The sequence below is a fragment of the Canis lupus genome, chromosome 20 (assembly GCF_011100685.1).
Source record: "Canis lupus familiaris isolate Mischka breed German Shepherd chromosome 20, alternate assembly UU_Cfam_GSD_1.0, whole genome shotgun sequence".
NCBI classification, from domain to species: domain Eukaryota; kingdom Metazoa; phylum Chordata; class Mammalia; order Carnivora; family Canidae; genus Canis; species Canis lupus.
Window position 1 is genome coordinate 42,232,866 of NC_049241.1, and position 12,737 is coordinate 42,245,602.

General features: G+C 60.4%; 2 protein-coding genes across 9 annotated transcripts in view; one reads left to right on the forward strand and one right to left on the reverse strand.

Annotated features, from left to right (window-relative positions):
* The window catches only part of NBEAL2 (neurobeachin like 2), a 29,040-nt gene extending 19,218 nt beyond the window's left edge, over positions 1-9,822 (reverse strand). For 2 of the 8 annotated variants that reach the window (XM_038566635.1, XM_038566638.1), the window contains exons 1-6: positions 2,168-2,310; positions 1,472-1,560; positions 1,251-1,379; positions 1,048-1,129; positions 828-952; positions 559-641 (exon numbers count right to left, since the gene is read on the reverse strand). In XM_038566635.1, coding sequence (XP_038422563.1) covers positions 559-641; positions 828-952; positions 1,048-1,129; positions 1,251-1,379; positions 1,472-1,560; positions 2,168-2,197 — 538 coding nt within the window. In that variant the 5' untranslated portion in view covers positions 2,198-2,310. Of the gene's footprint in view, positions 1-558; positions 642-827; positions 953-1,047; positions 1,130-1,250; positions 1,380-1,471; positions 1,561-2,167; positions 2,311-9,582 lie in introns of those variants that run through there. The other 6 variants (XM_038566636.1, XM_038566634.1, XR_005374961.1 and 3 more) reach the window with 5 other exon arrangements.
* A 2,241-nt stretch (positions 9,823-12,063) lies between these two features.
* CCDC12 (coiled-coil domain containing 12) overlaps positions 12,064-12,737 on the forward strand; it is a 51,138-nt gene continuing 50,464 nt past the window's right edge. Inside the window, exon 1 of the mRNA XM_038566640.1 lies at positions 12,064-12,215. Within this exon, the coding sequence (XP_038422568.1) occupies positions 12,120-12,215 (96 nt within the window). The 5' untranslated portion in view covers positions 12,064-12,119. The remainder of the gene's footprint in view (positions 12,216-12,737) is intronic.

A 12,737-nucleotide genomic window follows, 5' to 3' on the forward strand; every position in this document is an offset into this window, starting at 1 on the left:
GACCTGCCCCTGTCCAGATATATCCTGCCCCATCCCATCTAAAGTCCCGGCCAGTTTCCCTCTGATGAGAGGGAAGAGAGTCCCCTGGGGGCAGAGGTGGCCAGAGATGTCCTGGGGGTCAGCTCCTCCAGGGCTGCGGGAGCAGGAAGTGGAGACAGTGCGGATGGATGTTGTCTAAAGGACGGTAAAAGGATTGGACTGGGGAGTTTTAAGATGGTCCGATCAGAGTGAGATCCAAGTGGCTGCAGAGACCCAGGAGGCAGGAGGGAAGGAGGAAGGGAAACTGATCTTCCCCTACCGGATGGGAGGCCTTCACTCCAAGCCCAGAAAAGAAAGTACCCATTTCACCCAGAGATGCCCTTTCTGTCCCTTCTGGCCCGGAACTCCTGGGCTCTGGAGTCCCCCCTTGGTTTCCCATGAGGCTCCCAGCCCCACTTGCAGCCACCACTGAGGGCAGGTGTCCTGTTCAGCCAGCTCTGGGATGGGGAACTGCAAGAAGGGGCTCAGGTTTAGGGGTGGGGCCAGGTGGGGCCTAGGGGGGCGGAGGCGGGGCCTGACCTTGGAAGAAGGCTCCAAATTCACTGGGCAAAGCAGCCGGAGGGAACTTGTATTTGCTCTTCTCCCTGGAACTGATGACTTCCCTGGGGGTGGGGGTGGAGGTGGGGGTGGGGGTGGGGATGGGCAGGGGCCCAGGTGAGGCCAGGCACTCCACCCCTCCCTGGCCATCCTCCTTCACCCAGGTACCTGTGCCCTCCTCCCCAAAACTCTGCAGGACAGGCCACCGCCCCCCACCCCAGTCCTCTCCCCAGCCTCCTCTGGGTCCTCACCCACTGTGCTGGCGCCGCCAGGTCTCGTAGGGGTCAAAGAGGCCCTCGCAGAGGAGCAGGGCGTGCAGGGCCACGCTCTCCAGCTGCGGCCCCTGGCCCTCCTGCGATCCTGGGGCTCCTTTCAGCTGTAGGTACCAGGAGAGGGCGGAGGGGGTCAGCTGGGCCCTGGCTACTCCCCCACCCCGACCCCCATGCTCCCTCAGGGTAGGGCCCACCTCACCTCGGTTGACAGCTTCCTCAGCAAAGCCAGCACCCGGGGCACCAATACCTGGCCCCAGCCCGCCTCCACGTTCTCTGGGTTCCTGGGCGGGGAACGGCAGGGAATGGCGAGAGGTGTCACAGGAATACGCCGCCCCACTGTTGGCCCCTAGGTCCCCAGCTGCCCGCCCCCCTTGGAGAGGACGGTGACGGGGACCCACCCACCTGCAGAGAATGATGAAGAGCTTAAGCAGCACCAGGGCTTGCTCCAGGTCCCCCTCGTCCAGCTGCTCTGCCAGCACATGCAGTGCGTCTGGTGGCAGCAGCGGCACCTCTGCACCCGCCTCATCTGGTCTGCAGGGAGGATGGTCGCTAGGGCACCGAGGACCCACCGTGTCCCTGCCCCGTCCCTGCCCTCCCTGCTCTCTGGGTAGATCCAGCCTCACCTGCGTGGCTCCAGAGAGGACAGGGAGATGCTTTTCTCGAAGGCACCCACAAAGGCCTTTAGCCACTGCTGCAAGTAGCCCAGGTCCTTCTGCAGGCAGAGGGGGAACGGCCACGGGGGGGGGGGGGGGGGGGCAGAGAGGGCGCCGAGGACAGGGGCACACCAGGGGGTTGTCCACAGCAGCAGTGAATGGAGAGTGAAGGAGGGAGGACATGGGGTGGACAAGGATTGGGGGCAGGGCAGTGGGGGTGGAGAGGGTGAGAGACGGAGAGGGGAGGAGGGAGGACAGGAAGTTTGCAGGTCAGCATCAGAGGGCTGCCCTGCATATTGACCACTCTCCCAGGCCCCCTGTCTGCTTTTCCCAGTCTCCCAGTCTCTGCTCCCACCTCCCGAACCCTGGGGGACACAGCCAGGGGAGGGGCTTCAGTGTGCACACTCCTGGGATGTGGCTACGGCCCACATTGCTGCTGGGGCTGAAGGCCTTCCACCCACCAGCCACCCCTGATCTAAATAAAGCCTTGGGCTGCCATCTACCAGCTCAGCAGCCACCACCTCCAGGAGGCCTTCCCTGACTATGGATCCAGTGCTACATGTGTGCGGTGGACCAGGCAGAGCCATGCACGCACACATTCCCCACATGGACACGCAGAATGCCCTACCTCACCCTGGGAACCTAATGCCCGCCCTGGCTGGTTACCTGGACCCCAGGCCCCAAAGCTGGTTCCATGGGTAAGGGGGCAGCGGCCGAGCCCGAGTCTGGGCGCCTGCCACCAGGGAAACTTTGGTGTGAACGGGAAACGTCCCCTCCCGCCCCGGCCAGGGCAGGAAGCGCAGAGTCACGGTGGGGGAGGCGGGCTGCTTCCTCCCGGCAGACCGCAGGGATGTGGGGGGGCCCAGGGGCACCCAGGGCCCTGCAAGAGAAGCTGTGAGGGACCTGGCCCAGCACTGAGGGCGGAGCCTGCAGCGCAGTGGGGCGGGGTCACCCTGCCCGGGGAGGGGCTTGTGAACCAGAGAAATGTTTTACTGGCATGAGGTTGGGGACTTGCAGTCTAGGAACAGGTTCTGATTCCCGCTGCTACAAGGCCCTTCATTCAAGGCACCCACAGCTCCCTGACCTGTGTCCAATGCCTCAGGCCCAGGGAATGATGTGCAAGAGGACGACTCAGTCATACCTTTGCCCTGTCCCCCTCCCCTGTGTCCTGGCCTCTTTGCCTGGCCCTATTGGTCTCTACTCCAGGGACACAGCTGAGTAGGTCCCAGACTAGCCCCAGTCTGCTCTAACCTCTAAACCCCTCCCAGGACACAGTGGGTGGTGGCCTAGAGCTCCTCCTGCCACCCCACCCTTCTTCCCCCCAAACCAGTTGAGCCCAGAAGGCACATTTCTTTCCCAGAGCCAGAGGCTGGTAGGTCAGGTCCAGCAGACTGAAGAAGGCTAAAAAGGCAAGGGACACATCACAGGTGCTGTGTCCCAAGTGCCACAGACCTCAACTCAAGGACTTCCAGAACTACCTTGGATGGATGGCTTATTTCTGGGGCCTGTCAGCTCCGGGCCACAGGGTAGGGACTGAATGGGCCCCAAGGAGGTGGTCAGACCCCAGCAGACCCTGGGCCAGATCCACAAGAAACCTAGACAGAGCAGCTGTCACCCTGTGGTTGGGCACCTTCCTGTGCATTTGTCACAGATCTGAGGCGAAGGCAACTGAAGGAGGGGCTGGGGCCACTGAGGTGTAGACCCAACGTGCCATGGCCACTGTGACTTTCTGTCCGTCAACTCCTCTCTCCACCCTCTGCCACTGGCCACCTCTCTGCTCACCTACCTCTGTCTCTGCCCCTCCTCTCCATCCATCAGCAAGGACACCAAAGTGCCTAACCCTGAAACACCAGAGCAGGCCAGGCCTCCTAGGCCACTTCTGAACATTTCCCATAGCGTATGGGGACGGGGGGTGGGGGGCCTCCAGAGAGGATGCCTCATCCACTACAACCACTTCAGCTGCTCCTTTAAGGATGCTGAAAGTCAGACCTTTGTTTTAGGCCAGGGCCACTCATGGTTGCTGGCCAGCTAGCCCAAGCTGACCATGTGGCCTCTGCCTCAGTGACCCCACAGATCCCCGTCAACCTTCAAAACTGGCCCAACACCATCCCCACCCTCTTCTGCCCCCAAACCACCCCCAGTCAAGCCTAAATGTACATCCCTTTTGCCCACTGCAGTGCTGCTGAGGACCTGAAAGCCCACATTTGGCCATGTCCCCCCACCCTGGCCTGAGGATAGGGCTCAACTGAGCCCAGCATTGCAGGCCCCTAGACCAATCACAGCCGCTCTCCAGCCTCTCCGCCCCTGTCCATCTGAGTCACATCCTCCGGTCCAGGCCCCTGTCCACCCTATGCCCCCTGCTGTCCGTGACTTAGGCTTTTGGTACTTAAGTGGGAAGCTGCCAGCTTCTTTGTGGCCATCACCTGGATTGCCCTCCCCCCCCCCCAGAACCCCGAGTGGGTCCCTCAAGCTCTGCACACTGGCTTTCCACCCCTAGAACCACACCCGCAGCCTGTCCAGCAGGTCCGGGCTGGGCTGCATTAGGGGTGGAGGCAGTCAAGGTAGCCTTCATGGCTCTGGAAGAGCAGGAGGGGTCTCTGAGGCAGATGGGGGGATCATGCCTGTCCCTCATTGGACGCAGGCCCCACCTGCTTGCGGGTATGGGAGACCGTATTGGGGGGGGGGACTCACAGGTACAGAGGTGGTGCCCAATGACAAGGGGTCTAGAGCTGGAAGAGGAGGCTGTGGCGCCTGGGCCTCCCACACTCCTCAAAGAAGCTCTGCGTCTTCCAGCTCCTCCCTCATGGTCCAGCTCAGAGCAGGAATGTTGGGCAGGGCCAGCCCAGTCCCTAAGCTGAAGGGGCCAGAGTCCCAACCCCACCCCTCCCACGAAGGCAGGTCAGGAGCAGCCACACTCCTCAGGCCCTGGGGGTCCCGTGTAGGTGGTGCTGAGGCCTGCTGCAGGGGGACAAGCTGGAGGGATGCATGACCACGTCTGCAGGGGCCCCAGTCTGTGCCTGCCTAGCCCTGAGGGCACTCAGGCCCGGGGGTGGGAGATCCCCAGGGCTCCTTAGGCCCAAATAATCCCTGGGTGGACATGGAACTGCCACTTCCCCAGATCTCGGAGGGAACCCAGAAGGCGGAGGGCAGGCGGCTGTGGCACGAATGGGTGGGTGGGGCTGTCTGCCAGGGGACAGGGACACAGGGACTGCCGCGATGCTTGACCTCATGCTGCCCCTCAGCTGGCTTGCCCTGCCGCAATCCTGACACCAGCCCTTGCTTGCCCTGGGAGTCACCTCAGGGCCCAGACCTTGCTTCAAACCCCGATCCCTCCCATCACGTCTTCTCGGAGTTTATAATGGTGCAATACCCAAAAATTCCTTAACCACCACCTGGCATCCAGGGCACCTCCAGTACACACGAGTGGCCACCACTGTCTGATAAGCCAGTCACCCACCCCAGCACAGGCTCTAGGGCAAGTCCACAGCCTCCCCTCCTGTCTCAGCACCCCATGCCCCCTGGAGGGCCCAGCCCAAAGGCATTACTCACTGTCCCCCCACCCACAGGTCTGCAAGTGCTTTGCCCTCCATGTTCCCTCTACCTGAATGCTCTCCAGAGCCAGCACCTTTCTCAAGACAAAGCCTTGTGCTTCGGAGGTTGGGGCTGCCAAATTGAATCAGTGGTTGAGGGTACGGGTTCTGGAGTCCAAGCCCTGGTTCTCAGACTTAGTAGCTTGTTACTTATCGTTAATCTCTTTGCACTTCAGCTGCCCCTTGAAATCCATCCCTCCATACCTGCTTCACAGGTAAAGCCTCCCCAACCACAGCCTTCAGCACGAAAGGAGAGTGGGAGCTGCATCCCCAAATCCAGGAGCTCTGCCCTCCCAACCCCCTGGCATTTCCTAGAGCAACACTAGTGCTCTCCCCACCCACTTCTATGAGTGGCCGATGAGTAGCAGACCTTGGTTCACACGGGTGGCTGTCCCAGGCAGGTGGAAGGGTGTTGGTGGAGCCAACCATTAGATTAGAGCTAGGAGCAGGGTGAGGAGAGAAGATTGTAGCTCCAAAGTGGGTGACCCCACTAGTCAGAATTGCCTGGGGGCACATAGTGAACATCCCATTTCCAGGGACAGGCAAGCAGAAATGGGACAGGGTGGGGTGGGGTCTGATTGGGATAACCTCTCTCAGGCCTGGGGGACTCCCCACTCAGCATCAGGAGGGGGATGGCAATGTCAAGTAAAAGATGGATTCTGGCCACACCAGGGTACCTTGAGGTCAGACTTGGAGGACCTCAGGTCAAAGAATGAAGCAGAAAGATGGGGACTTTGCCAGAGGCAGGGACAACTGAGCCATAGGGGTACAAGTGCCCAGGTAGCTGGGCCAGTCTCTCCCCCTCATCTGGGGACCAGGTCTTGAAAGGGGTGGACCTTCTGGTCTCTAGAATGCCCCCCAGGGCTTAACCTTCCCCTTGTCCTATCACTATGGAAACTGAGAATTTCCTTCCAGGGTCCCCATAGTAACCGACCCTGTTTCCATGGGGACCCCACACTTCCACATCAGCTCTCCAGTTGCCATAACAACTTCAGGGATTACCAGTCTCTCCCCCCAAGCCTGGGCTCTGTGCTCTTCTCCCCATCACCCTAGACCTGCCCCCTTCAGCTGCCTTGGTCATAAAGTCAGGGAAGAGGAAACCCTGTTTGCCCCTCTGAGGTGCAAGCACTAAAGAGACTCTTCCAACTTCCTTTCTCCCATTTCAAGAGGTAAACTGAGGCACAGGGAGGAATATGACCTAGCCAAGGGCCCAGAGGGAGCAAAGGGCCTGAACAGGTGTCCATGAGGCAAACAGAGCTCATCAGTCAGGGTGAGGGACCAGGGAGGGGTGGGCAGAGCAAGGTCAACTCCAGCTCTGACCTGACCTCCCTGGAACCCTAAATCCTTGACGGCATAATTGGAGCGGTCAGCCTAGGCTCCCCACCTGGAACCTGAATGTCTGTCCCTCCAGTCCTTTGGGGCCCTGAGTGCCCCAGATGTCAGCCCCCACTCCCCCAATGTTCCCTTTCACTAGGGGACTGTTGAGCAACACTACACTCCAGCCCAAAGAGGGGCTGCTCATTTGCATGTTATTTTGCATAACTTTTACATGCTGCCCAACTGCCAGCCTGTTGTGTGCTGTCCCCAGACCTCTTATCCTTGCCCCCTTCCTAGCCCTCCTTGGAGGAAGCCCCGCCCATTGCCCAGGCCTCCCTCTCCCTCCTGACAACTGGCCTCTCCCACTTCCCACTGCCACTGTCATGCACTTGCTCCTGGGGTTCCTGACCCTTCTGCCCACAAGGCCCAAACTCAGCCTCCTTGGCACAATCAGTCATTGGTGTGGGGCCTGTCTCCTGCATCCAGCCCCTCAGCTAGTACCCAAGGGGCCTCTTGAAATGTGGGGTGTGCCAAGTAGCAAGCACAGTGAGGGTGAAAGTGGGGACCTGCCTGAGCTGAGGTCCAGCTTGGTCAGGGGAACAGGAGGGAGACAAAGGCCCCCTCAAATAGGAGGGACAAGGCTCATTCACACAGCTTGTGCCATCCCAGGGTACAGACCCACCAGAGGCTTCCTATCCACAGGACTAGACCTTTCTTGGACAAAGGAACCCAGCATGAAGACTGGGCTGGAGCTCTGATGGACTCTACCCCAAACTTGTCCCATGACCTTGGCATGACCCTGCCTTGGTTTCCCCATCGGAGTGCTACAGGACTCCGACTAAATGATATCCAGGGTCACTCTGGCCCCCCTTCCTTCCTCACTAGCCACCTGCAGCCACTCCCCCCCCACTTGAGGCCCCCAGTTGAGCAGGGTCCACGGGGGAGGAGGGGGGCAGGTGGGTCTGAACCCCGGGGTCTGTGAGGAGAAAGGAAGGGCAGAAAGGGGGTGCTTCCCTGGGCGGGGCCTAGACCCACAACTGGGAAAACAGGTTTGCCAGCTGATGTCAGCTCTCTCAGCTGAGGGGAGGGGCTCGGTGGTTGAGAGAACCTTGTGGCTGGCCAACTCTGGGGTCTCTTAATACCCTCTACCAGTTCCTCTTCCTACCTTATCTTCCTTCTTCCCTCAAGCAAACACACAATGGGTCCCTAGTAGAGCTCAAAGGATCATAGCCACCACTCCCTGGGAGCCCAGCATGGAGGGGTGGGGACCTGTTCCGGGAGCAGGAGCAGGACCAAGTGGGCAGGAAGGCAGTGCTGGGAGGTTGGCCGAAGCTTCCGGTTCATACTCACATCCTGGATTTGTTTGCCAGGCCCTAGGCCGCCCCCTGACTCCTCAGGTTTCTAGGGCTACAACCAGCCGGCCTGTGCCCCAGATCTGCCCCGGTGAGGTGAGGAGCTGGAGGGGGAGAGGGAACTCAGAAATGAGTGCTAACCACCTCCTGAGGGAATGAGGGAGCTGACCATCTGCAGAGCTCAGCTAGAAGGGGCAGCGGGAGGCAACCATGCTATGCTGGAGGTCCAGTCCTGGGAGACGGTATCTAGATCTAGACAGCCTTCCCCCAGCAGCATGCCATCCAGCCTGAAGATCCATCATTAACCTCCCTCCGACTCACTACCTGGTTCAAGCCCCCTTCACCTGGTCACAGGTGAACAAGTTGAAGACCAAGAATCTGCCCACAGCCATAGAAGCAATCAGAGGCACGAGGGCCAGGGGCAGGTTTCCTTCTGAATCTTTTCCCTTCGCAGGGACCAACCCTTGGAGATGTAGACAGGAGGCCTGGGTGAAGGGACCCAATGGGGCCAGGGAAGAAGGACCCATATCAGCTACCCCTCTGCAGAGTCTAGGCCACCCTGAGGTCAGGGCTGGGCCAAATTTACAGATAGAGAAGTAGAGACCCAGAGGTGTAAAGAGCTTGCCTTGGGTCACACCAAAGAGGGACTCTACACATGCTGCCTCCTACCAGTGGCCTGGACCTCTCACCACCAAAGTGGACTCAAGAAGCTGTGGCCCTTATGGCCTGGATTCCAGGTCCCTAGGGCCCCAGATCCAGCCTGCAGTCCCAGGAGACAGTCGGTCAGCCTCTTCACAGAGGGCCAGCTGAATCTGGTCACGAACTTCCCCCTAGTGATGAGATCAGGGGCACACAATAGTCCATTGTGCCCAGGGCACACCTGAGCCAGGAGCAGGATGCCAGGCAGGTGCAGGGAGGGAGGCTGAGGCTAAGTGAAGAGGAGGGGGGCGTTACCCTAGGATCCCTCCTTGCTGTGAAAGCAGAAGGAAAGTGGGAGCCCATGGGCATAAGACAGAGTTTGGGGGACACCAAGTTCTCAGCCTCGACAGGACACCTGGGTCAGTCACTCCCTTCACCTTCTGAGGCCACATGAGGTTGTCTCTGAGACAGGACGGGGTGCTCAGGAGGAAAGGACCTTCCTCCATCTCTTTCAAACATCCCTCCTATCTCACCTCCCTTTCCCCTCCTTCTGCATCCAAGGCGAATCTTTTCTTCTGGCTGGACCCCCAGGCCCCCCAAGGGTGGGGTAGGGGCCTCCTCGGATCAGGGTCAGGGAGGAGTTCATCACTGCCAGCGCCCTGATGGGGAGCAGTCTGAGGCAGGCTCAAAGCGAATCCAAGCAGGGACGCCCCCTGCTTCTCACCCCCCTCCCCCGCCTGCCGGCACCCCCAACCCACTAGACCCTTCCGGCCAAGACCACCCAATAGGGCCGCGCCCTACAGGAGTCAAGCCCAAATGCAAACTAAGCCTTCCTGCCCCTCACCACCCTCCCAGCTTCTCATTTATTTTCCGAGCCTCAGTTTCTACATCTGTAAAAGGGGGAGGTCGTCTCGATCCGGGCCCCTCTCAGCATCGGGCGCGATCGAGGTTGCGCGGTCCCCACCCGAGAGGCTCTGGTGAGATGCACCCCCGCGGGGGTCATCCCCCAGGTGTAAGCGCCGGAGGCACCGGCGGGCCGGGGGCGGCGCACACGTGTGTGCCGAGCCCGAGTCCGCCCCGCGCGCGCGCGTCTACGCGGCCCCGGGAACGCGGGGCGCAGGTGCAGCGGGCGCGGGGCGCGCGGAGCCGGGGGCACAGCGGGAGCGGCGCGGGGCGGGCTCACCTGAGCGTAGTAGAGCAGCCACAGCTCGTACAGCCGCTCCGAGGCGGCCATGGCCCGGCCCGGCTCCGGCCCTGCTGCGCGCCACCTGCCGCCGCCGCCTCCTCCGCGCCGCCCGCCGGTTGCCCTCGGCCAGGCCCATGGGCGGAGGGCGTCACTCCGGGGCGGAGCGGCGCGGTACTACTCGGGGAAGTAGTGCTGGCCCCCGCCGCGCGGAGCCACCCGAGGCTGCACGCTCCTCCTCCTCGCGGCCAGCCGCCGCCCGGCTTCCTGCACTGAGCTGCCGCTACCGCCGCCCCGCCTCTCCCGGGACCGTGCAAAGGGCGGGGAGCCCGGAGGGAGGAGGAGCTTGAGGTCAGGGCGGCCCCGGAGGGCGCCCCGCAGTCCGGCTCTCGACAGCCCGCGTCTCTAACAGTGCCTCGGAAGAGCCACCCTGAGCCTCCTGGACGAGGGTCGGGGTCAGGTTTTCCAGAATCGCCCAAGGTCTAGATCCGCCCCGGACACAGCCCGTCTGGCAGGAGTTGCCACCCTTGGGGCAAGGATGGGGTCTCCGTCTCCGGGTTGGGGGGAAGGGGCTGCGGGCCGCGTTCAGATGGCCACAGTCCTTCCACAAATAATGATAGCAACCTCCCGACGACCACTTGTAGAGTTAACCACGTGCCTGGCGCTGTTCTCAGCGCTTTAATGGGGAGACCGATGTGCCACGTTTTTGCTCCTACTGTTTGTGGAGCACGATGGGGAACATCAGAGAGCAGCAGGACATGCCTGAAATAACTCTGAAGGCGCAGTGCCCTCCATCTGTCCCGCAGATCCCTGGGAGATTTAGGCAATCCTCATCTGTCCCCTCCAAGAAGCGTCCTAGATGCTCCAGTAGAGGCATCCTCCCCTCTAGGGCCCAGCACTTGTCCTTACATCTTTTGTTTCCTTTAACCTCAAGAGGTTAAAGGCAAGTGGATGTCTTATGCCTTTGTTTTACAGATGGAAAAAATGAGGCCCAAATGGGCCAAGTGGGAATCACTTGGGTAGGCAGGGACAGCGTGGACAGGGATGGAGGCCTGACTGACTCTATGCTGGGCCACTGCCACCATCACCCTTGCCTCGCCCCACCAGCCTGCCTGGGAGGTGAGGTTCCCTCTGATGTTGGGCAGGGGTCAGGCCCTTTGTTGGAGTTGGGGAGAAGTTTGTGGAGCCCAGAATGATACTATGGGGTAGAGAAACTGGAGCATGGAGGCCCCCAGACCTTGAGTGGCCAAGAGAAGACAGCCTCTCTCCCCATCCCCATCCTTTTCCGTCGTCCTGATTTCTTCTGGGGCAGCCCCTCCACTCTGGCCTTTTTTTCCTGTCCTGTCCATCCTACCTGTGAGCTGACATTTCTTGAGCACCTACTACCTGTATACTAGGTACTGCCTGTGAACCTGGTACAGGTTCTGGCAAGTTACCCCTCCAGATGCAGGGGAACAGGGCACCAAAAGTCCCCCACTAGTGAGTTCAAGAGAGTCATTTTGGAGGGGCTGGACAGAGATCTTGTGGCACAGGGCCCTCTGAAGGGGATTGGGCATCCACCTGCTACCACCCTGGGAAGAGAGGCCCCCCAAACAAGGAAATAGTCTTGTTGAGAGGCAAGTCATGGCATGTGTTGGGGGAAGGGAGGCATGGATTCTGTATGGCTTTGGGGACCTGTCAGAAGGTCTTAACTTCAGCCAAAGTGGTCTCCTGGTTGTTGCGGAGTGGGCTGGGTCACGCAGGAAAGAAGACCCTGGCAGCTCCTGCTGGGGAGCAGTGTACCTCTTGGCCACCTGTTGCAGTCAAGGCCATATCAACTCTCACTAGTTCTCAGGAACTAAGCTCAGGGGGTCCCTGGGGACCCTTGGGCCCAGGTTCGGTGTTTGTTGTTCTCCAGGTTAGGTAGTCTGACTCTGAGTACTTTGCTGCTTTGGGGGACTTGGAAGTGGGAAGGGATCATCCATGAGCCTGGAGGAAATGGCCATCGAGCCAAGCCCTGCACCGCGCAGGCTTTATCTGAGCTGAGAGCAGACATTAGGGTCTACGGGCCCGTGACAAGAGCAGCCAGGAAGTCACTGATGGAGAGGAAGAGGCAGATCTCGTATTAAACTGGGATCGGAGTGGAGGGTCAGTAAAGACTTCTTGAAGGCACTCAGGCCTTGAAGAATCGGGACAAGGGGGCAGCGCCTTCCAGGTGGCTCATAGGGAGTGAGATGTGTTTGCGGCTTGCTTAGGCCGAAGTAGAGCGATCGACGCGCTCTATCCTCCTTCATTCAGGTCTGACTCCACTTGCCGCTTTCTCACCGATTGGCATTGGACGAATCGAGCCTTACGGCCTCTCTCTTTACCTTGCCCTCCCCCCAACAGGCGAGGCGAGTTACGGAGAAAGGTGGGGCGGGCCCTCCCGTAGAAACTCAGTGCTTATTGGCTGTCAGGACTTCCTGTTCTCCCGTTCTCGTCCCCGGATTGGCCGCCAGAGGTACATCCACTCCCTGGGCCTGCGCGCTGCAGGACGAGAGAAGAGGAGGGTGGGCAACATGGCGGCTACTGCGGCTGGTGTGGGCCGGCTAGAGGAAGAGGCGTTGCGGAGAAAGGAACGGCTGAAAGCCCTACGGGAAAAAACTGGACGCAAGGTGAGGAGCGCAGAGTGAGGGCCGTGGTTGAGGTAGTCGGTGTTCGGATCCAGAACAGGGACTACAGGACGGGGGGACCACTAGGAAAAGGCAGCTGCTGAGGACGCGCATGCGCGCGCGTTGGCGCTTGCGCGAGGAGTCGGATCCCGCCCACCAAGTCTGGTGTTGGCTGGCTGGGATTCTTTTGGCGCTGGGTGCCATCGCCGCGCATGCGCGGAGCGGGGAGGGCCGTGGTCCACGCGCTACGCGCTTTCTGGCTACTGTTCGGTGTTTCCCTTGTGCGTCTCCAGGGCAACTTCTAAGTTTGAGATGTTCATTGAATTCGCCTTGGTTTTTTTTTTTTTCTTTACGCGTACGAGCGCCCTGAATCATCCCCTTTTCTCACGATCCCGCCGGCCTTCCAACCTGGTGAAATTAAGTGCATCTGGCAGGTTGGCAGATTCCTCCCCTTTCCGCCGGCGTGTCTTGGGCAGGGCAGTCGGGGACTGTGCCCTGGGCCCCGTCTGCAGTCGTTGAGTACGA